The 22730-nt window shown below is 37.2% G+C and overlaps 4 protein-coding genes and 1 non-coding gene across 6 annotated transcripts; 1 reads left to right on the forward strand and 4 right to left on the reverse strand.

Moving 5' to 3' along the window:
• Positions 1-3598: 3598 nt before the first annotated feature.
• LOC147484193 (putative F-box protein At3g16210) lies at positions 3599-4198 on the reverse strand. Its single transcript, XM_086579722.1, has one exon. It carries the CDS (start codon positions 4196-4198, stop codon positions 3599-3601), a length of 600 nt encoding a protein of 199 aa, XP_086435848.1.
• A 7972-nt stretch (positions 4199-12170) lies between these two features.
• Positions 12171-12330, reverse strand: LOC147484194 (U1 spliceosomal RNA). The gene has a single exon (XR_015207064.1). It is a non-coding gene; the product is annotated as a U1 spliceosomal RNA (small nuclear RNA).
• Positions 12331-13862: 1532 nt separating this feature from the next.
• On the reverse strand, positions 13863-14516 carry PSRP5 (plastid-specific 50S ribosomal protein 5). The gene is made up of 2 exons (XM_086577586.1): positions 14378-14516; positions 13863-14301 (listed from the first exon to the last, which is right to left on the reverse strand). The coding sequence occupies exons 1-2, from the start codon at positions 14436-14438 to the stop codon at positions 13967-13969; spliced, it is 396 nt and encodes a 131-aa protein (XP_086433712.1). The 5' UTR covers positions 14439-14516; the 3' UTR covers positions 13863-13966.
• Positions 14517-14566: 50 nt separating this feature from the next.
• On the forward strand, positions 14567-18141 carry LOC147484196 (translocator assembly/maintenance protein). Of its 2 annotated transcripts, XM_086577584.1 has the most exons (10): positions 14567-14866; positions 14965-15021; positions 15098-15160; positions 15250-15318; positions 15589-15681; positions 16152-16256; positions 16360-16437; positions 16839-16967; positions 17181-17286; positions 17523-18141. In XM_086577584.1, the coding sequence occupies exons 1-10, from the start codon at positions 14768-14770 to the stop codon at positions 17705-17707; spliced, it is 984 nt and encodes a 327-aa protein (XP_086433710.1). In that variant the 5' UTR covers positions 14567-14767; the 3' UTR covers positions 17708-18141. The 2 variants fall into 2 exon arrangements, with proteins under 2 accessions (XP_086433710.1, XP_086433711.1); XM_086577585.1 differs by lacking the exon at positions 15098-15160 and having other exon boundaries at positions 14642-14866; positions 17523-18035.
• A 458-nt stretch (positions 18142-18599) lies between these two features.
• Positions 18600-20221, reverse strand: LOC147484197 (proteasome subunit alpha type-4). The gene is made up of 2 exons (XM_086578064.1): positions 20089-20221; positions 18600-19599 (listed from the first exon to the last, which is right to left on the reverse strand). The coding sequence occupies exon 2, from the start codon at positions 19585-19587 to the stop codon at positions 18838-18840; it is 750 nt and encodes a 249-aa protein (XP_086434190.1). The 5' UTR covers positions 19588-19599; positions 20089-20221; the 3' UTR covers positions 18600-18837.
• Positions 20222-22730: the final 2509 nt, after the last annotated feature.

The following is a 22730-nucleotide window of genomic DNA, read 5'->3' on the forward strand; positions in this document are numbered from 1 at the left end:
AAAGCTAAATAACCCAAAAAAAAAATCTGCCTCATGCTTGTTTGCCTTTTGCCAGTTGCTACATGCATCATACATGCTTGCGTTGGAACCTTCAGTTCAGGGCCGGTTCTACCCTATACCAAAATAAGCAGCCGCTTAGGGCCCTCCGTCCAAGGGGCCTAATATATCCTATCCCACCCCTACAGTCATAAGTCTATTATTGTTTTATTGTGAAAAAAAAGCTCACTATTTGTTTTTCATTTATTTTAATTTGTTAGATAAACGGTTTTACATTGGAAAATTGAAAATTAGAAAATCGCATTAAACCTCTTCGTTTCCCTAGCATTTTCGCCTTCTCCAATAAATAAACAAGCACGCCTCCATAACTAATTAAACTTCTTCAACACCTATGACAATTTATCAAATTGAAGCCCACACTTTAATATTATTTATATCATTCTTTTGTCTTATTTGGTTTTTCTATATTGTTTAATTTAGTGTACGTAGAATCTCCCTCTCTCTCTCTCTTGTGTAATTCTTTGTTAAATAAATCTATTGAAATTTAAAGTTTGTGACATTGTTGTTTGGCCATGATTTGCTACGATGTTATAGGTGTAGGATATTTTTTTATTCTTTCACTCCTCCTCATGTATTTATGGTGTTTTGTCTTAGATCTCTTTGTATGTGAGGATCTCCCTCACAACACTCCTATGTTTCTACTTCACTTTGTATTTTTGTTTTTTTTATTAATAAAATTCAATTAAAAAAAAAGTTTGTGGAGACTATTCAAGAAAGAATAAAGAAAATGTTATGATCAATTTTGACAATAATTGTTATCTTCTAAATTTTTTGTTATAAAAAAAAATGTTTGTAGGGGAGACTATTCAAGAAAAAAAAAATGTCAGGATCAATTTTTACAATAATTGTTATCTTTTAAATTTTTTGTTATATAAAAAAAAATGTTTGTGGGGAGACTATTCAAGAAAGAAAAAAGAAAATGTTAAGATCAATTTTTACAATAATTGTTATCTTCTAAATTTTTTGTTATATAAAAAAAATGTTTGTGGAGGAGACTATTCAAGAAAGAAAAAAGAAAATGTTAGGATCAATTTTTACAACAATTGTTATTTTCTAAATTTTTTGTTAAATAAACTAAGCGTTTGCATTCATATGAAATAACATAAACAAATCATATCGATCTATAAGATGTAATAATTTTATTGGGACTTTGTTTAGGGCCCCCGATTGCCTTGAGCCGCCTCTGCTTCAGTCCTTCACAACCTTGTGGAAGCTCCACTTGACTCAGGCACTCACCTGTCAATTACACGGTACCTTCATTCAAATATCATCGCAACACACTTATGTCGTGAGTGCGGATTTCCTGTGCACAACCTTCCAAACCAATCAGATTTCAAGAAATAAAGATCACAAGAAATAAAGATCAGAAATCTCTGCTACAATGGAAAACAAATACATTAATTCTAACTCTGACAACTATATGACGAAAGGCTTGTCTTTCCCGCTCTGCTTAAGAAGTAAAAAAGTCCTCCCTCCTTGATGATTTGATTCCTTCTAGCCCTTTCTGAACTCCCCTTTTTTTGGTGGATTAATTAAAATGGTGTAGCAGAGTCGGGAACAGTAAATTCGTGAAAATAGATATATATGATCGATATCTCGATCTGTCGTGAATTAGATGTGAGTTGAACGAAGGCGAATTTGGTTACTGTATAAGCAGAAGAAATTCTGAGGGTTTAGAAATTGATGATTGTTTATTGAAACATAACATAATTGGAGATAATTTAACTCTTAAGCAAATTGGAAATAACATAACATAATTCAACTCGACTCTTAACTTCTTTAACCAAGAAACATAAGAGGAATTTTAAGACAAGACAGAAAAAAAGTAAAAACCACACAAATAAAACTAATATGTCACCACCCATTTCCTATATCATAGAACTCCACTCCTAAGAGAGCCCCATTTCCTATACCATAGAACTCCAAAGTTCTTGCCATCTCAAGTTTTTCTCCGTTCCAAGTCACAAAGAAGTTGTCACCATCAACTCTTCCTGATTCACGGATTTTCTCGTGAAGCAGGAAAATGTTGTCCTTCTTGGACATAGTGATGTCTTCTGTTATACCAGAACATTCAATTTCAAACCTAATTATATCTATTAGATTTCCTTCGACCGAAGATATCATAGTAACAATATCGCCATGCACACTGACAATATAATCACTTAAGAAATCCTGATTAAGCATTTTTTTATCATGGATCCACAAGGTTTGCGAAGCAGTGGGAATGTTCACACGCTGCATAATTGCTTCTTTCAAATCTCCCACAGTAACATTAGTCGCAATTTCGAGACTGAACTCTATATTATCATATATTACCGTGATCTCAACTTGTGTTGAGAAGAGCTTTGTGTACACTTGCATGTCATGTCCCATGAAAATATTTGTGGCATCCGAATCTTCCATGATTTGATCATTTTGAATAATTATCCGAATCTTCCATGATTTGATCATTTTGAATAATTATTTGTTGATCGAAAAAAAGAGAATATTCATTGTGAATAAAGTCTTTAAGGCTCCAATGGTGTTGAATTCATTTACCAATTCATGTGTTTTATTATTACTCATAAATCTAATTGTGATATTGGCCATTGTGAAAGTGTTAGTGGTTTGGACTGATAATGGTTCATGTTTATATAGTTGGCCATCAAGACTGAAATTCGTAATTTGCATGAAAATTTCCTTCATATAATTGTTGTTGACATTTCAAACTAATATTATGTGTATGTTTAGACTAAAAATCGTTATTTGCATGAAAATTTGCTTAGCCAAGGGAGTTTGTATGTTTCACTTGTTGAGAGAACAAATCGCATGAAATCTCTTATTGAGCTGCAAACCTCGTGGCTTACTCACTAGTTGGTACAACTGCAGTGCCAATTTGAAGAACACAAGAAAATAATTATGAATACCACATGACATAAGCTCGTGACCAAATCCATCAAATTCAATTATACAAGCAAATACTAAGCTATTACAATGTCTTGTTCGGCTTGACAAGACTACTTTCATAAAAAAAAGATGAGAAATACCAAGTCCTATGTGTGCAATACTGAAGCTTCAGCTCATTGCTTATGTGTGCAATATTAGGTATTACTCCAGGGCGCTTCAAATCATAATAGAACAATTTATCTTCATGATGGATCACAATCTTCACAACGTCTGAGTAGTCAGTAATACTTTGCTATCAATATCTCCCCTTGTGCCAACAAATATGTAGCCGTTCAACTTTACGATAGGTTGAGGTAAATTTGACAAGGATTCAAGATTAGTGCTATAACATTTGTTCCAGGTAGTATTACCTTCTCTTTTCTCAAAACAAATATTTGTAACAAATATCGCTCCTCACTTGCAAAGCATAGAGATCCTTTCACCTCAAATAAGGTATGTAATCCATTGCATAGATGTTCTGGGAGAATGGTTCTCGTAAATTCCATTGTTGCACTAATATTTAGTGAGGCGTGGAAACACTTTAGAGGAATACTACAAATTAATCGCCTATTTTCAGTTTCACTTTTCAGCCAGTGCACTTTCTTCTCTACATATATCAATTGGGAATCAGGTGCAAGATAGGAACTGCATGGATAGGGATTTTGATATCTGCTCCACTCCTTGTCACCAACAGTAAGCACAACGCACCTCGAATGAAACGTTCCAAACACAACATATTTTCCAACAGAGTCGTTTTGTAAAACAAAGTCCAGGAGTAATAACACCTAGGTGGATTGCAACTCATATCGAGTGGTTCAGTCATAGAAGGGAGAGCCACGTATTGACGGGTGACAGGATTATAGACATAGAGCGTCTCAAATGGGTGTTTGCCGTGGAAGATCAACAACAATCCATTACAGGAAGCTTTCACTGTTGATTCTGTGCAAGGAAACTGAAGAGGGGGGAACTTCATATCACAGATTTTTTCCACTTGCATAATACCATGTTTTTGCGTGGTGATTGTAAACATCTCGAAAATCACCTCGAAATAATCCGAGGAGTATATTTTCAAGATTATCTCTGGAGGTTGGGAACGAGAATGAGCAAGCTGGGAATTCACAAAATTAGGATCAGAGATAATTGAGTGCCATAGCTTGCATACAACTTTAGCTCTTAAGAGATCCTTTGCAGGAACTTTTACCAATATCTCAAACATTATATCTTTAGAGAAATATATAACCATTGGGAATTCACACCTGTGACATATCACATAGGCACATAGTATTAGCTGTGAAAGTTACAGTATCAATTTGTACAAGGCAATAGTGTTAAAGTATCAAGATCCTATGCAGGAATAATCCCTAATAACAACGAAGAAGAACGATATGATTATACTTCCTAATGATTCCTACAAACAATTATACTTCATATTTACAAGAACAACGAAGACAACCATGCGTCATAATAAGAACATAATAGTATTTACCTGTGGAAGGAAATTAATTAAACTTGATGTGTGTCGATATATGCAATTATTGGATTGAACAGTTTGATCTTATTATCGAAAAAAAAGCATCTTATGTAAAGAGTCATAGACCGACTCACCTACTCGAATAATTAGACCGACTCAACTCCTAACTCCTAAGATTGTGTTTCTAAATTTTGCAAACGTGTGATAGTCAGGCTAATGTGCTCACACAGTCGCATGGCACTCTTTTATACGTACAACTGATTATCTCATGGTGCACACATGCACTGATGCTTTGGTGGTCATATTTTTCCTTGCCCAATTATCCTCCCATTGCTTCCTTCATCACTATACTGCCACCATTTGCACTCCATTGCCAGGGCGGGGCGGGCTGAGGGTTTGAGGGCTCCCACATGCACTGAAAATTTGAGGGTTTTTTTAGCCCATGGGCCAGGGCGGGGCGGGCGGGCTGAGGGTTTGAGGGCTATTTTGACACCCCCACCTCCATTTGCACTCCATTGGAGCCTGATTGTCTAATTAAACCATTAGTTGTTCGAAGCATTGGTGAAATTATAATATCTTACACAGGAGCTTCTAGCTCAATTAGTTGTGTAGGAGAGGTTGCAAATTCGAATCTCACCAAGTGTTGGTTGGGATTTATTTCTTGTGTAATTATGTGATGGGCTTTTGGGCCAAGAGAGCCTTCGGGCTAGAGACAAAGTGCTGCTACGATGGGCGGACCGAGGAGCAAAAGCAAGTCTTTATGGACAAAGTAGAGGCGGTTGGGTTTACCCAAAATGGCGCATCGGCGAGACTCTTCGGGGTTGATGAGCCTTCGAGATAGGGTCTTTCGATGTAACCGGTGTAGGTCTGTCTTAACCCTTAAAAAATTACTGATCTCATTTAAAACAGGTTTGCCAAAAAAATATATATAAAATATCTTTCCAGATTATTATCACTTGGGCGGCCACCTAGTAGCAATCTTCTTTATGCATATGACCCAATAAGCAACAGTCTCAATGAATATGATACCGGAAACAGTCAGTGGATTGAAGTTCATGCATATAGCGAAGGACACGTAAAGCAGCATCATAATGGGAGCTGCGTGGTTTGCTCATAAATTGACTCAAGATATGAATATAATTGAGTACACGAGTTCTGGTCGTGTAATATTCAGATAGATAGGGTGACCTATCAAATGACGATAAGAAGTAGGGTCACCTAGAAATGAAAAGTCTGAGGCTAAGTCCAATGGTACGGCAAAACACCCACGTAAATTGTGATCCAATGGTGCGTAAAATCGCTAACCCGCTAACGCTATCGGTATAAGTTTCGCTATGTATACAGTCAATTTTAACGATATAGACGATATAGCGTATGCTCTGCACACCAAAACGAGTGGCGGCCAACAGAAATAATTTCGAAATAAATCTACACGCCTATCACTATGGCAGTTAGAAGAGGGAGAGAGATGGGAGAAAGGTAAAATGGGGAAATTAACAAAGAGCCACACGCCAGTGTGAATGGCGGCTACAAAAAAAAAAAAATCTCTCTCCAGCCACACACCAGTGTAAATGGCGGTTACAAAAATTTGTTTTTTCTCTCTCCAAGATACACGCGGTGTGAATGGCGGTTACAATTTTTTTTTTCTCTCTCCAGCAGTTACAAAAAATTCTCTCCTACACCCCAGTGTAAATGGCGGCTACAAAAGAAAAACCATTGGGTGGAACAACACTAGCCCGCTAACCGCATATACTGTGCTATTGTGGTTTGGTGTTTTAGAGTCCATACCATTGGACTCAGCCTAAGAAATATAAAATCCTACAGGCTCCATTCAATGAAGTAGCCTTCTAAAGTCCCATTTTGCAAGGCGAAGTAAAGCCATATCAGACTGTTTTTTTTTTTTCGATGTAAACTTTCTACCCTTTCATTAGAGCCACCTAAAGGTGAGCAGGAAAACAAAAGTTGTCCAACATACACTTCGGAAGATCAGAATGCCCCAGCTGATGGTTAGCCCATTTTGCTAGGGAATCTGCATCCCCATTGTAAATCCTACTAATCCAAAAGAACAAGCTAGATCTAAAAGCCTGAGATAAAGAGTTAATATGCGTCTTCAGCACCTCCAGGGTCCAAGGACATGCTGCCCCTTGAAGTGCCTTAATAACTTCCAGATTATCCCCCTCGAACACATAGCTATCGTGGTTAATCTGCCTTCCCAGTAAGACTGCCACCTCAGCTGCTCCCATTTCTGCTCCTCCAATATCCTGGGCCTTGAACCTCCGCACTGCTGCTCCAACCATATCCCCTTCACTATTACTAGCAATTGCTGCAGCTCCAGTCCACCCTGTATTCCTGTCATAAGAAGCATCAAATCTAATCACAATGCTATCAGTTGGGATTTCAGGGAACAGCTTTTCTATAGAGTTCTTAGAGAGATTAGAAGGTAATTGAAATGATAAGGAATCTTCTCTGAAGGCATCCAAGCATTTGTCTGCCATGGCGCTACTCTGCCTGATGATGCGATCTCTGTTAGCCATATCAGACTGTTACTTTAACTTGTTGTGTCTAGGATGAAAGTGCGGAGATGCATGTGCCATATATAACAATAACAAGAGAAACAAAAATTTCAAACCTAATTAGCTAAACATGTCTACCATGAACAGAAAACACAGGTATATTTTGATTTTTTGAAAATGAATTTAAACTGGAATAAGTCCAATGTCCTCCCCATTAAATAGCTAGCCAAAATTTTTTTGCATGCAAGTTCTTAACAAAAAGTGCGAAACATATAAGAGTTGGTGATCGTTGATTCATATCGCCACACTTATAACAGGAAATAATGCATAAATGATAAGAATGTTAGACACATGGATTACGATCAAAATCCGTAAGCAAGTCCTAAAACTTGTAGCATCTATCTTTCATATTATTAGACAGGGGACATGGTAAATGCGAATTCGAAGACGTGTATAACTCATCAGAAACTTTGGCTTGGAGAGAATTGACAGAGGAATAGAATTTGTTCACTGGGCAATGTTTTTTTGACATTAAGGGCTGGTAGATAGCCTTGGAGCATGTTACTATCATCAGTCACAAAGATAATAAGCTCAAATTACAACTAGGAGGAGGTAAGATTACGGCCTTCAATAAATTGTGAATATAACAACCACAAAAAAAAAATGAAGTTTGTAAAATAAAAGAAATAACATCCTGATCCACGACAAGCAAATACTGGAACATCAATCTCAAAACTTTGCAATATGGCCAGGTCAAAAAATGACAAATTTCCTAGAAAATATCAAGTTCTTAATGTACACAAGACTTATCTCTGGGTTTCTTAGTTACATAAAGTTTAGGCAGTATTCGCGAAGAGGGAACAATGTAAGGAAGCACGAAAAACTCCATTCTCCTAAATACGTACTGAAGTTATATCCATAAAGAAGAGATGAGCGTTGTTAAACACAAAATCCTTCTCTTCGTATGTTTTACTAGAAGCAAATTGCATTATAAGAAACTGAAAAACAAAAACAAATAGACGGAACATATAGACACAAGAAGGCTATTTGTAATTTGCTAAAATTAATGCAGTACCTTTACTGTGGTCCTTAATCCTTGAATGATGCACGCCAGGGCCAGTCAAAATGGGCCCTTTTTCTTAGGAAACAAAAAAAAAATCGGGCTTACTGTAACTTTGTTGCACTTAAGGACTTTCGGCAGTTGGGCTTATGAACCACATGGGCCTGATCAGACTTTAAAAAATAACAATAATATAGATATGGGTAGTATGTAGACCATTGGGGGCCTAAATATTAGCAATGAGTGAGGGCCCTAGGCGGTGGCCTATGCTGCATACCCCTCAGAGCCGCCCCTGATGCACGCACAAATCCATGGCCTTCCTGTACATGATGCTTTTGCTCCGCCCTTAAGGTCACCATTATGTCAATCTAGAGATAATTATAAAACTCCCAGTAAACTATAATAAAAAATTACAGAGAATAAAACAATTGGAAAGGGAATGAATATATACCGGCTAGGGAAGTCGATCGTAACGCCAACGTATGTCTTCATAGACTTGTTGGTAGAGAGAATGAGAAACACAGACCATGATCTTGATGATGGTGATATTGTTGATGATCTCGATGATGATATCTTTGAAGTTTTTGTTGTTATGGTGTATGAACAATTATTATTACTACCTTAAGTTAAGAACAATTACTGTTTATTTATATAAACACTAACTGTTCATGTTTATTTGGAGTATGAACAACAATTATTTATATCTTAATATGAACAACTATTCGAATACGAACAATCATTGTTTATACATCTACATAAGATATGAACACGCCTATGGATTAACTATAAAGTATGAACATAAGGCACATTACCATGAAAGTTGATCCATACTATAACGACCGAAAAAGTAAAATCAAAAAACATTTATTTCAAATCCAGATTATTTGTCCTTAGGAGTTATTTTCACCGGCAAATTATAATTATACGGGAGAGTGATTTTCACTCAAGAATGGGTCTTGGGACCAATTTCTTGATTTTTACGGTGGCCAATGGCAGCGACGGACCCATAGCGACTTGTGGTTGGAATGGGCTCTGAACGGGCTGGAGGTTAGGCCCGGACCGAATGATTGTTGGGAGGTCCAAAGTATGAAATCCAAAATCTAATAGAATTAGGAATTAGGAATTAGGAGAGGGGTTCGAATTTTGAAACACTATTAAAAGAAGAAGAAACAAAAGTAAACACCACCTTGTTAACAAAAGTACTAAACCATTGTGACAGTGAGTTTCCGTAATGTGCCTTCGTTGGTTTCGAGGTCTAGTCTCATGTACACCTATAACACGCAGAGGAAGAAGAAGAGCAACAGTAAAAAAGAGCGAGATCGCCATATGCGAAGCCTCAATATTCCCATAAGATATCATTATCGTAATCCTCTCCTTGCAAGATTACCAGTTAAGTCGTTGGTTCAATGTAAGTGTCTTTGCAAATATACGCTTAAATTAATTACCAGTCCCTCTTTTGTTAAACTGCAACTTGATCGGGCGAATGAAAATAACTCAAGGATCATCTTTGGAACAATTTCAAATAAATGTTGCAGCTTAAGTTCGTTAGAATACTCTACTCAGACATCTAGTAGTATGGCGAATAGGTACACACTTTCACATCCTTGCGAATTCTTCATGTTTGGCTCGTGCAATGGATTGGTGTGTTTATCGGACTACAAGGCTGTCGTGGTTATAAGCAATCCGGCTACCTCAGAGTACATTTCGGTTCCTTTTGAGTTTAAAAAAAAGCAGATGTGGTTTTCGTTTCTGGTGGTTTGGACTAGGCTTTGGTCATGATCCTCATAGCAACAAATATAAAGTTGTAAGAGTGAATAATACGTGTTTTAGCCCTGGTAGCAGTGAAGCCGGTTATGATATTGATCATTGTGATGTCGACGTATATACACTAGGCACAAAAAAGTGGAGAAGGATTGAAACCCCTTGTTGCCTTGCTCATTCGCGTAGTGTACCATATCTGAATGGAGCTCTTCATTGGTTTAGATTGACTGACCAATCTAGATGGGAAGGTAAGCCGCAAAGCACATATAACAAATCCATTAGGTCTTTTGATATTAGGAGTGAAAATTTTGAGGAAGTACCAAAGATTAGTCTTCATACAAGGATGCCTCTCTTATACAAAATATTATCATGGTTACACTGATATCTGGTTGATGAAACAGTATGGCGTCAAAGAGTCTTGGACCAAATTACTCTCCATTTACTCTCCACTGGAGCCTGATCGTCAAATTAAACCATTAGTTGTTCGAAGCAAAAGCGCAATGGTGAAATTATATTAAAACCTCTATGGCGGACACCTAGTAGGAATCTTCTTTATGCATATGACCCAATAAGCAACAGTCTCAATGAATATTATACCGGAAACATTCAGTGGATTGAAGTTCGTGCATATGTGGAAAGCCTTGTTACGGTTACTTCATGTTCTGGTGGAAAGACAAAGGATGCCAAGTACACAAATGGGGCGAACTGAAGAAGAGGCAAAGCACATATGTGGTAAGGTGAACTGGAGTACTGGACGCAACTGTTGCTACTAGAACTAGCTGCTTAACAGTCTGGGCGTCCAAGTACGCTCACTTCCACAGCGGCCATGTTCTGAAATAGAGGATTCCAGGATCTGGCAACCATCAACTACTGGAAAATTTAGTGTGAGATCAGCATTTCAGGCAGTTCGACGAAAGGGCCAAAAACCAGTTTGGGCAGGATTTCTATCATTCTATGGGTCGCTTAGGTTCATCCTAGAACTTCTGGAGTCGGATGGAAACTATTACAAGGGGTTATGCATACAGACTACAATCTATGGGTACGGAAGTTCAAATTAGCATCAAGATGTTGTCTCTGTCAAGCACATGAGGAAAACAAAGTTCATATTCTCTTTGCATGCCCTTTTGCATGCAAACACTGGAATCAATTGGGAGAGGCCTTTCATCTTCAAGGAAGCATCACTAACTTCCATGATATGATACATGCCAGCAAGGATTGGAGCCAACTTTTCAAGGATTTATGGTCAGCTGCAGCAATCACATATATGGTTTCACTATGGAAGCAAGGAATAAAATCCTTTATGACCATGGTACAGTAACTCATGCAAGTACTTGGTTCCAAATCAAGCGAGCAGTCCGATCATCATACTACAAATCCACTGGTCACATGAATAACTCTTGCCATGACCTGGACATCCCACACTTCTTCGGGCTACCAACTAGACCCAGAAAAGCACCCAACATCCATGAATGTTTCTGGTTACTTCCCCCTGAGAATATCATGAAAGTAAATACTGATGGCGCCAGCAGAGGAAACCCAGGACCGGCTGCCGGCCGGCTGGGGAGCAGTTTTCAGAGACTTGAGTGGTGCACTCGATTGGGGGGCTCTGGGGATCACTACATGCTATGTGCCTATGTGGCTGAAAGTCTGGCAATTGTGGAAAGTATCACGCAGGCGGTACAAATGGGTTGCACCAAGCTATAGATTCAAACAGATTAAAGGGCTGCAGCACAAGCTTTCCAAAGGAATCAAGTTCACTGGCAATGCAAAACAGCTTAGGACCAAATCAGAAACAAAGTGCAATGGATAACAATCTCTTCAACCTGGAGAGAAACCAAATTCTCAGCTGACCAGTGTGCTAGGAAAGGCGCAATTATACCTAAAGGGTCCAAGCAATGGTTTTAGTACTACACCATGTTCACTCTATCGGCTCTTTCTGTTCATTGTGCACAACTAAGTACTAATCATCAGTCCCATCTGGAGGGGTTTTAGTTAATCTCTGTAAGGTTAGGCTAATAATATTTCAAAACTGAAATTAATTTCAGGAATAATGAACCAAACAGCGCATTGTTAGAAATTTATACTGCGTCCACAAGATTCAAGACTGATTCTCATGATGGATTTAATAAGCCAAGTACAAATATTCCAGCGGAGTCAAGTACAAATATTCCAGCGGGACTTCTTTTAGTGCGCCTTCGAAAAAGCAGTTCTCAAGCTGCAGCCAGATCATCGATGTTTAACCTTTAACTCACATAGCTTGATTCTGCAGCTAGAACGCGTTCCGTGTAAACAAATACTAAGATTAGCAACATCATTTTCGGCACGCACCTTAGACTGCCAGTTCAAGAAAAACAGTGCCACAAAAATTTGAAAATCAGATTTGCAGGGGCCGCGCGAACGCGTACCCCCTCTACAACAAATTATGACGTAGATTATCCCACTTGGAGATATCTTAGGCCAGCGCCCCTCCTGAGTGCAATGGAGGTCACTAACCTAGGCCATAGACATTCCTGATCGCCCATTGACCCCGTCCAGGTAAGTATGTATCTCAATATTTGGCATTACCTTAGTACATCCACCTATGCCTTACAAATATCACACCTCTTCTATGTGGGACTAAGTCACTAAGAGCCGAATAACATTCTAAGACACTCAGACTGGCATCACTTCAGTTGTTCAATCTGGCAGATCAAATCAACCAGTAATGTTCATTGATTAGTAATGCGGTGTTCGGCATATATGGTCCATTAATAAAAACGAGTATGCGAACCGTGCTACGCATCGGTGTTTTTTCAAATCTTTAAACATGTCGTACTACGCATCGGTATTTTTTCAAATCTTTAAACATGTCGCTCTAACATCTCTATGATAGTATGATTTTTTGAATTCTAGTTATAATCTAAAAAATAATATAAAACATTAAGAGGGGTTGAATATAATTTGAGTGACGTGAATCACGCAGGCGGTACAAATGGATTGCACCAAGCTATAGATTCAAACAGATTAAAGGGCTGCAGCACAAGCTTTCCAAAGGAATCAAGTTCACTAGCAATGCAAAACAGCTTAGGACCAAATCAGAAACAAAGTGCAATGGATAACAATCTCTTCAACCTGGAGAGAAACCAAATTCTCAGCTGACCAGTGTGCTAGGAAAGGCGCAATGCTACCTAAAGGGTCCAAGCAATGGTTTCATAACCAGATTAGAAGACCCGAATCTTAACTACAATAGATTCACAACATGAAATGTACCGAGGAGATTTGCACAGTAGTGCCTCCATTAGTCCATTCTCATTGAGTTACTTCGCATCTAACAACTTGTAATCCATTCTTTTGCTATTTATACAAATTACCCTTTAGCAAAGAAAAAAGAACTGGAGTACTGGACGCAACTGTTGCTTCTTCCTTTTAGTGTACAAAATGCTTTTACATTCACATTTTTATGTTGGAAGTTTGCTTTTCTTTTTCGTCTTTTTTGACAGTTTTTTTTTCTCAGTTGTTACAAAAGCGGTACATGCACCTCTCTATCTCATTCAAATCTGAAATATGTAGCTACATGAGATTCCCACTTTGATAACCAAAGTGGTTTACCTACAAATTTTTTTGGATTCTGATGTTGTAGGGTGCAAACAGTAACAATGCGCAAAGTGCACTTCCTAATTCGTTTTCTGTCTACTAGCAAAAGTGCACAGCGCAGCGCCCTGCGCCTGCAATGAATCAAAGGTAAGGCACTCCTAGCAACAAGTGGTTAAAGCACTCAGGGGATCATGCAGCTCTTCAAGAACCTGTTAAACATAAAGCTCAAATCCCACTTTTCTGTATCCAACGTAGTTTTTCTACTTCCCCCTTTCTTGCTGAAAGATGCAGCTCAGGGGATCATGCAGCTTAGCAGAAGCACACTGGATTCAAATATTCACATGGAACATATTAAACACATGCAGCCTACTTGTGGTATTCAATTTTTCCATGCTTGCCTACAGCAGAAAGAGGAGGTGGTGGTAGTGGAGACTTGAATGATAAATTACTTGTTCTTATAAATCATACAAGGAAAGAAGCTCATGGCTCAGAGGCTCACCCATCCAAAACAAACTATTCATCAAAAATATCAACCATGATTTTACAGAAGAACTAAAATATCAAAATCCAAACTTGAAATTACAGCTCGAAACCTGGCTAATAATGTCATACATTTTTGTTCTTCTTCATCTTAGAAGGTGGCCATCTTCCAATCTTCCTCAACTTACGTTTACGAACAAGGCGTTTCCTTCTTAACCTTATCTTCTTTGCCAATTTCATCCGTAGCTTTGCCTCAAACAACAACTGTTTCTTAGACTCCAAAGGCAGCTTCTCAACCGGCACTGTTTCCGGCTCAGTAGTACCTGCATCACTTCCATCTATGTCCAAAGACGCTGCCCGAACAACCAAAGCCCCTCGTTCCAAATGCGTACAAACTCTGAGCACATTGTTGTATGATGATTTTGATTTCAAGTTAATTGCTTTCCTCTGTAACATAAACACTGGAACCAATACAAAGTGTTTAGTTACTAGTTAAGGTCAATTTATGTAGAAAGAAACAAATAAAAAGATGCTTACTTGGTGTGGCAGTGACAGACATGGAGAGAGGAGGAGAAGAGAAGATTTGAAGCAGAGCCATTTTTGCTGATGTTCTGCTTTCTCTCTCTTCTCTCCTTTTCTATGGACTGTGGATAAGAGGAGACAGTGGTGTCAATCGTCGATTGACATTGAGATACACGAAGCACTACATCAATGGTGTTATTATAACTGTTTCCATGCCCCAATTCATAAAGCCCAAATCTCAAAGCCCAAACTAGACCAAAAGGCCTTCCACGTTTTGAACTCTTTGAGTCTTTGATGATGAAGTACAGAAGTAGTACTACTACATTGTTGTGAAAACTGATGAAGTTGGTTCATTTTTAGTGTTAGGTGGTTTGTTAATGAGCAATATAGATAGGAAATAATATAATGGCTAACAATCAAGGACTTGCTGGTTTTCTTGATGATCTCCCTCCAGTAGAATTCTGTTGTACTTATGGTTCATCTCTCCTCAACAATCGTGACAAGGTTTTTTTTCTTCAACATCCTCTTATCTTGCCCTTTACTTGTCAAGTATTCAGTTTACCTTTGTATGTAGTAAAAAGAGTGTGCTTTTGTTTTATCAGACAACCATGGTAGATTATATTCTAGGTGTTTCGGATCCCATGCAATGGCATACTAAGGTAAGATTTTAGTAAGAGGTATTGTCATTGTTGTAAAGCTCAAATGTAGTCTAATTTTATTGATTACGCAACGTAGAATCTGGAATTGAACAGTGATCACTATGCATCATTGAGTGTGCAACTTGGCGGGGCGAAATTGGTGAATACAATAATCCCCTTTTCATCCTCTTGGTTTTGTTCCTTATTTTTACTATCATTGTTAGCTTGTGTTTTGTTTGTTTGTGTTAGATCACTCAAGTCGCAGATGTGATTGGTGTAGGAGTCCACTTCAACCCATATGTGGAATGGGATGACAAGGTACTGACCATATTCCTCGACCCTTTTGAATTTCTATTTTGGTTGACGTGTGTCATACCCAATGCAATGAAAAGTGCTAACCAAGCCTAGGCTCTGGGCTCATCCTCTGCACCTTGAGTAATGGGCGCCTAGGCTTCAACCTAGCCCTTCGGTGCCTCGAGGCTCATTCTCAGCACAGGTGCCTTTCAATGCATAGGTTATGGCTTTTATTTAGGATCCTACTTACTTAACATGTAGGTGTCCTTAATTGCCTGCTTTGAATATCCACAGATGATCAAGTACGGAGTTGTCCGGATGCATGATTTAGTTCAAGATATATTCAGTTGGGAGCATTTCTACTTGAGCGGTCGTTTACAAAAACCTGTATGTGATTCCAAATTCTCTTTCAAGTATTGCTATCTGAATGCATCCAGCTGAGACCAGCTCCATGCTAACTCTTTATCACATCCTTTACTTGCCTATACAATTTGCAATGCTTACTAGTTTGACAAACTTTTAATTAGATCTTCCGTAGTTTCATAGATTTGATGAACTAAGAAAGGAAGTTGTGTCTGAAATCGTTTGCCACAACTTCTTTCATTTTCATCTGAGGGCACTGCAGCAAAATGCATGGATAGTTTCTCTTGTTCATTGTTTGGTCAAATACTGAAGATTGGCCTGAAGATATTTTGCCAACTATTTTAGGTTCCAATCTATTATTATGTGCAAGCATAAACCATTGCCTTTAGTGTTTCTAAATTCTTAGTTCCTCGTTTGATAATCTTAAGCTTGTCTTTTTCACATTCCTCATCTTAGTACGATTTGATTTCAATATCGTTTTCCTTATATTATAGGTAAATGTTCTCAAGGATAATTTGGACATAGAAAATATAAATTCAGTTAGTTTGAGGGCTGCTACTTCTGCTGCACTCCTCCTCTTGCCACCTAAATTTACTGAGGTTTGTTTTTTCCGTGACTGCGTTGTCCATTTAAACCTTTGGGATGATTAATATCTGTGGTCTGTGTTGAATGGATAGCTTCTGAAACTCTGTGATCACTCAGGCGGAGCTTTATGCTAAGATTTGTAGTCTCTCATATATGGGTGACTTGCGAATGTTGTTTGCAGAAGATAAGAACAAGGTAATCTCCGTGAGACTAGTAATCAGTATTCAAATAAGGGGGAGAACCTTCCTTGAAGTTTAAGGTTAGATGTTTCTGTAGTAGCTGCATAAGTTTGTCATATTTTGATTTGGAATAAGGAATGGAATATCTCACCCGATATATTAGCCAAAGTTTAACAGAAATAAATTGAGCATGTGTAAATATACATTCATATGTACATACGTACGTACATACAAGTTACAAAATTGTTGAATGGAATAAAAAAGATCCATGTAGGGTTGGAATGTAGGAGTGATCGAAACACTTGGAAGTCAATTATATGATGACTCCTAATTAATTCTACCTTCTCTGTAACATGACTAATTCTGTCTCTTCTACGATCCCCTAATCTGTTTTTTTTTTTCACATTCTTCCAACAGGTTAACAAAATCGTTGAAGGGCAGTTTCCGTTGTTCCGAAAAATGTATAAGCCATTTATAGAAGAATATGCTGCGAAAGACTTGCTGAGATATCCAGCTTATGTTCGCCATTTTGGAAATATCGTGCAGGTCTCTTCTGATCCTAGCTTGCACAGAGGAATTGCCGATAATTTGAATAAATAATGTATTGCAGTGTACAACATATTCCATATGCATACATCGCTCTTATTAGTAGCCTACATCACTCAATTCCTCTCCCATTGAAAAATGACCGATCTGTTTTATATCTATTGTTTGGTACTTTGGTTCATAAGTTTGACTTGCTTTGGTTGCCGAACACAGGACTGTGGATTACCTGCGACGAGCGTACTTGTTTCTTCTCTGCCTTCAAATGTCAAAAGACGCATGGGTATGAAATCAGGAGAAAAAATAAACCATAGTCAATCAGGTGAGAATCCTCATTATATTTGATCTATTATGATTTATGATGTTTCATCATTCCTTCTTCGTAGTTTAGGCTCTCTAAAGCTAAAATACTCCACCCATCTGCAGAGGAGTAAGTTTCCAAATATTGACAATGTGTAATCTAGTAGCTGTTTTTTAGACTTTCATGCTTAGACTCATTAGTGTAAGGTTTACAAACTCTTGCGGTAAACATGGATCCTATTCGGGTTGTGTATGCAGGTCGAGCTATATATGAAGTCGCCATTGCCTCCAGGGAAGAAGCTGCGAGTTGCATGCAGAAAGTATTGAGGCGTATAGTTTTGGTCTCAAGCACAAGGCAGGCTATATCTGGAGTACTAGCGGCTGGTGGTGTTCATGCAGCTCAATATCTTTCGAACAAGATGAGCAAGTGGTGGAAGTCATAGACATGATAAACTTTACTCTTGCTCCTTTGTTTGTAACAAAGGTAAAGTCGGTTCATGGGAGCAATTTCCAGTTCCCTAAAGGTGTGATTTTACTGAAAAAGCACCGGCCTGTCAGCTACTGGATAGGCTCGATATTTTGGTAACAGGGCTACTGCAAGTTTTTTCTTGAACGTTCATGTTCTCTTAATTGAGATCCGGATTTTTTTTCTGATAAGATAGAAGACTTTATATAATTAAGTTGACTGAATCACATTTTCAACAATTGTGAACAGTCGGACATCTAAAGGTTTGATATTTTACCGACTGATGATTTTTGTTTGTTTTGGAATCACCTGTTTCTGTTTTCTGTGCGTCAGTGGTAGGCTTCTGAAGCCTGCATCCACCGAACGTACATAAAATCTGTAATCAAAGTCTATGTAATGGTTGATATAGCACATGAGAACCTCTCTAGAACATCCACACCACTATGCTACATTGCTACCACATAAAATATTGCATATGTTTGAAAATGATATTGTGCATTCGTGCCATCAGTATATACAACCGGCTTAATGCAGCCATATATGCTAAACTGCCTATAGAATCTGTTATGAGTCTCGTAAAATCAAAAGTTATCCAACCCATGCTCCTACCTGTGTGAAGGGTTATTTGTATGGTCTACAAAAAGGACGCATTTGGCTTGCAAAGAAGATATATAAGTTGGAAGGGAGAGGGAAAGGTGAGGAAAACCCCCTCGTTTGCAGTAGCTTCCCTTATTTCATTAATGAACATACACAACAAATGAAGTGCGTGCCCAGATGAAAAATATTACCCGATAAGAGCACAGATGCATAGCAAGGAGCGACTGTTAAATCATGAGCACAGAAATGATTTATGAAATTACGAGTACCTCTGTGCAAAACTACCAAAACGAATTTGACAGTTAAATTTCATTGTAAAGAAATATATGCACCAAGGCATACTGTTCAAAGATCATTTGGAAATATTACAGCACAGGTTAAATAAGAGTTTTACAAAATCATTGAAAAGCACTTACTGCCTTTAACATAATCATCCAGTGAACTATCCATACAGTTGCATTAAAGTAATCCAAATATGTCTGAAAAAGGACTTAAAAGAAGCAAAGTTCCTCATTCCTCTGCAGCAGGTTCGGCCATTCCAGACTCAGTCAATAGCTTACCAAGTGCTTCAGGTGAGCAAACTTGGTATTTCACCTCACCCGAAGGTGAGAGAAACACTTCAGCTAGTTCAAGTTTATCTGAACTGAGACTAGTGCTGTCCATGGTCTTCTTCAGCACCTTCAGTGAGAGCTCAACTGCCTCTTTCCTTGTGATATCATCTTTATAATCCTGCTTTAGGATTGCCTGGGCAGTTTGGTTGTTCGCTCCTATTGCTGCAGCCTTCCACCCGCTGTAGTTGCCACTTGGATCGCTCATGTAAAGCTGGAAACCAAAATTCTTGTCCCAACCTGCAAACAGAAATGAGACCCCAAAAGGTCGTAGCCCTCCAAATTGTGTGTAACCTTGTTTGGTATCACATAGAGATTGAACAAGTTGTTCAACAGGCATCGGCTCTTGGTAGGAGAAAGTGTAGCGTTGGGCTTGGACTCTAGCTGTGTTAATCAGGATGTTTGCGTCAGACATTATCCCAGCCACAGCACATGCAAGATGATCATCAATCTTGTACATTTTCTCAGTAGTTTTTGAGGTTTGGAGAAGCTTAGATGTCACTTTCTTTTCACCTACCAACACGACACCATCTTTGGAAAGTATACCAATAGCAGCACCGGCATTTCCAATGGCCTCCATTGCATACTCTACTTGGTAGAGACGACCTTCAGGGGAGAAGATTGTTGTACGGCTATCATACCTCCGAGACATGGTCAGATATTGCTGCAAAAAGAAAATAAAATCTCATGTAACGATAATACGAAAAGTAGTCCAAAACAGATTAGTAGAATACGAAGAATCTGCATAATCTACAACTATGATGAGACATATGGAAGAGGATAAATTTATCATGGCAATTTTTTTACCAAAACAGACACCGAAACAACTATCAAAAGCGTAGCAGCATCGATAATACATCCAATGTGCAAACTATATATTATCTAGGTTACATGGGCACTAAAAATCCCATCAATCAAATAACACAAAACAAGTCCTATCAATCAAATAAACACTAAAAATCGAATCTTTTATCTGTTTTAACTTAATCTAACTGAAGCCCAAACCTTAATTTTAACACTAACATTCATTGATCGAACAAAATAATAACACATTTAATCAGAAATAAAAAAACACACACTCAAATGACATAAATAAAACATGCCATACATAAAGATTAACAACGACATTATTTAAATTAGGAGAAGAAGTTACCGAAAGAGATGAGATTGGACAAGTGGTGATGAATCTGGATGAGAGCGAGCTAGAAAAAGTTTTCAGTGTTTTTGAGGAAGAGTATAGTTTTGTTGATTTGTTCTCCAAGAAAATTAAATGGACCTAAAATGGATATTTGCATCCAGAATGCAAATTATATGGGCCCAAGCCCATTCTAGCACTCTATGTGACCGTTAGAGGCTTAGAGCTAAAGGAGGATGTTTATTTGTTCAATTGTTCATGGTTCGGTATGTGGTTAGAGAAGAAATTAGCAAAAATAAATAAATAAATAAGAGTAGTTTTTTCAATTAAAGAAATATTCGATATATCTCAACCGAATATTGAAATCTTTTTTTTCTGATATATATCGCAGTTTCTGATATAATGATATATATATCGACCGATATATACTATATATCTGATATAAATGTTGACTTTGACCGATATATTGACGATATTTCTGATATAATCGACAATATTTTTGATATTATCAACGATCATTCCAATATATCGACATACAAAACAAAATTTTAGCTGGTTAACAAAAAAAAAATATCTCCGATATATATCAATTTTGGGTACATCAAAATATTAATCGAATTCAATATTTTGGGCCTTGGCTGTCTCTATCTTCAACAATGTCCTCCCATGCAATAAAACCAAGTTCTAAATAATCGCAAAATCAATAGTTCTAAAATATGTTTTCACTCAAATACATAATTGATTGAAACAAGCAAACCCCCATTACCAGAGTAAGTTAGTACGTTAGGAGATCTTTGATTTGTTTGAAGAGAAAAATGGGTTACATGCATCCTTTTAAATATCATAGCAATATTAACTCTAACTTACTAGAAAAAAAAAATTGTTTTATACACACTAAGCAAACGCCATTTGAATTTATTTTTAAGAGAGATGGATCGGCAATTGAATTCACTTGTGTGATTTGTCAAAATTGTTTGAGAATCATGACACAATCAATAACACAAAAGAAAAAAGAACATACATTTTATTTTCATTTTAATTTTTCTTAATTTCTCCAAAAATCAAAAGCCATAATTTATTCTCACTTAGTAACTGTTGACTTTTGTTCCCTTTTTTTGAGATACGTGCGTGCCCAATTAACAGACAATAAACTAGATCTCTCCTCTTGGTGGAGAGATTGATCTCCCCTCTCCCCTTATCATGACTCTAAGTTAAGAGGGCTTACCCTATCAAATATCATTCGTGAACACAAAAACAACTTCAGTAATTCCTCATCTTTCGGTAGATTCCTCATCTTTTCTTGGTTGATGGGTTTTTCTAGTGGTGTGGTGTAATAGATCGTGTGGAGATTTGTGCTATATTTTGGATTGACAGTTGAGATTGAGTGGGAGTATTTGGTTTTTTGGAGAGGAGGAATTTTGTTTCTCCGCTCTCTTCAGCCAAATTTCCAGCAAAAATTAGATAGTAAAAACTGAATTAAAGGCGCACTTTATGCATGGGCATGATGCGATTCATATAAGTATATTAAGATAAGAAGTGTTCATGGATATGTTAGAGTGTTGGTGGTTTATGAAAATAGTATGAAGAAAAATAGCCAAATATCTTATTAGCAATCTTTTTAGACTAGGAGATCGAACAAGATGTGAAATGAAGGGCAAAGTGGCTTCAAATTCTATCAAGTTTAATTTGCTCAATACTTTTTTTTCCCTAATCATATCCTAACATCCCAAACATTATGTTGGATTATTTACTTCCAGATGTTTCTAAATTGTTCTTTAAAAAAATCAGGAAGCTTTAAGTCTCTAATATTCTTTTGAAAAATCACGAGAATGAGAATCATGTTATAATAGCTCATTAATCTCATTTTTTTTTAGTAGTTTCTAACGTCTTCTCCATCTCTAGCTTACATTGTTAGGTCTTGATAACTTACATTCATATTCTTCAAATCAACTGGTAATAAATCATTGTTTCATTATTATTATTATTATTATTATTATTATTATTTTAAGATAGTTTATATTACCTCGCAATATATTCACTATGATCTTTCTCTCTCTCATTTTTTTAAACTTAATTCCTATATTGTTTTTGCAATTTGCGAGCTTACAAATGTTGAAATGAAACTTCTTGTATCCGTGGTTCAATATGGCGGATCTGTGGTTAGAGATAAAATTAGCACAAATAGCATTTTTTCTATTAAAAGTTGAAAACACAATTCAATAATCTTATAATTGATTCACAATAATATATCTTTTTGTTTGTTTGATCTTGCTCAATAGTTTGCTCTCTTTTATTTTATTTTTGGTTAACAATTTATAGCTAGAAAACTAATTAATATCTACAATAATAAAAAATTGATCTACAAAACTAATTAAGTTGGTGTAATTTCAACCAAATTTCCTACACAAAAGTTGATAATAAAAAATTGATTTAGAACTCATTTTATGCCTGATGCGATTAATGTTAAATTGTTGGCGGTCAATGAAATCATTTTTAGCCTATAATAGGGAAGAAGATGCCTAAAATTACTGCTCTCACTTACATCATCTTATTAAAAAATTAAGAGCCACACAAAGAAGTAAAAAAAAACTTACATTTATGACTTTAAGTTTTTTTGTCCAGAGGAAAACACTATATTAGCTTCTCTTACTTACTCTGTC

The sequence above is a fragment of the Coptis chinensis genome, chromosome 8 (genome assembly GCF_015680905.1).
Source record: "Coptis chinensis isolate HL-2020 chromosome 8, ASM1568090v1, whole genome shotgun sequence".
Lineage (NCBI taxonomy): Eukaryota > Viridiplantae > Streptophyta > Magnoliopsida > Ranunculales > Ranunculaceae > Coptis > Coptis chinensis.

Excerpts from the sequence above, each read along its gene's own strand:
- LOC147484193 (XM_086579722.1), bottom strand. The coding sequence starts at position 4,198 with ATGTTTGAGATATTGGTAAAAGTTCCTGCAAAGGATCTCTTAAGAGCT.
- PSRP5 (XM_086577586.1), bottom strand. The coding sequence starts at position 14,438 with ATGGCTCTGCTTCAAATCTTCTCTTCTCCTCCTCTCTCCATGTCTGTC. Across the intron at positions 14,302-14,377 it reads GTCTGTCACTGCCACACCAA|TGTTTATGTTACAGAGGAAA; the intron begins GTAAGCATCTTT and ends TATTGGTTCCAG.
- LOC147484196 (XM_086577584.1), top strand. The coding sequence starts at position 14,768 with ATGGCTAACAATCAAGGACTTGCTGGTTTTCTTGATGATCTCCCTCCA. Across the intron at positions 15,161-15,249 it reads AACTTGGCGGGGCGAAATTG|ATCACTCAAGTCGCAGATGT; the intron begins GTGAATACAATA and ends TGTTTGTGTTAG. Across the intron at positions 16,438-16,838 it reads TTGCAGAAGATAAGAACAAG|GTTAACAAAATCGTTGAAGG; the intron begins GTAATCTCCGTG and ends TTCTTCCAACAG.
- LOC147484197 (XM_086578064.1), bottom strand. The coding sequence starts at position 19,587 with ATGTCTCGGAGGTATGATAGCCGTACAACAATCTTCTCCCCTGAAGGT.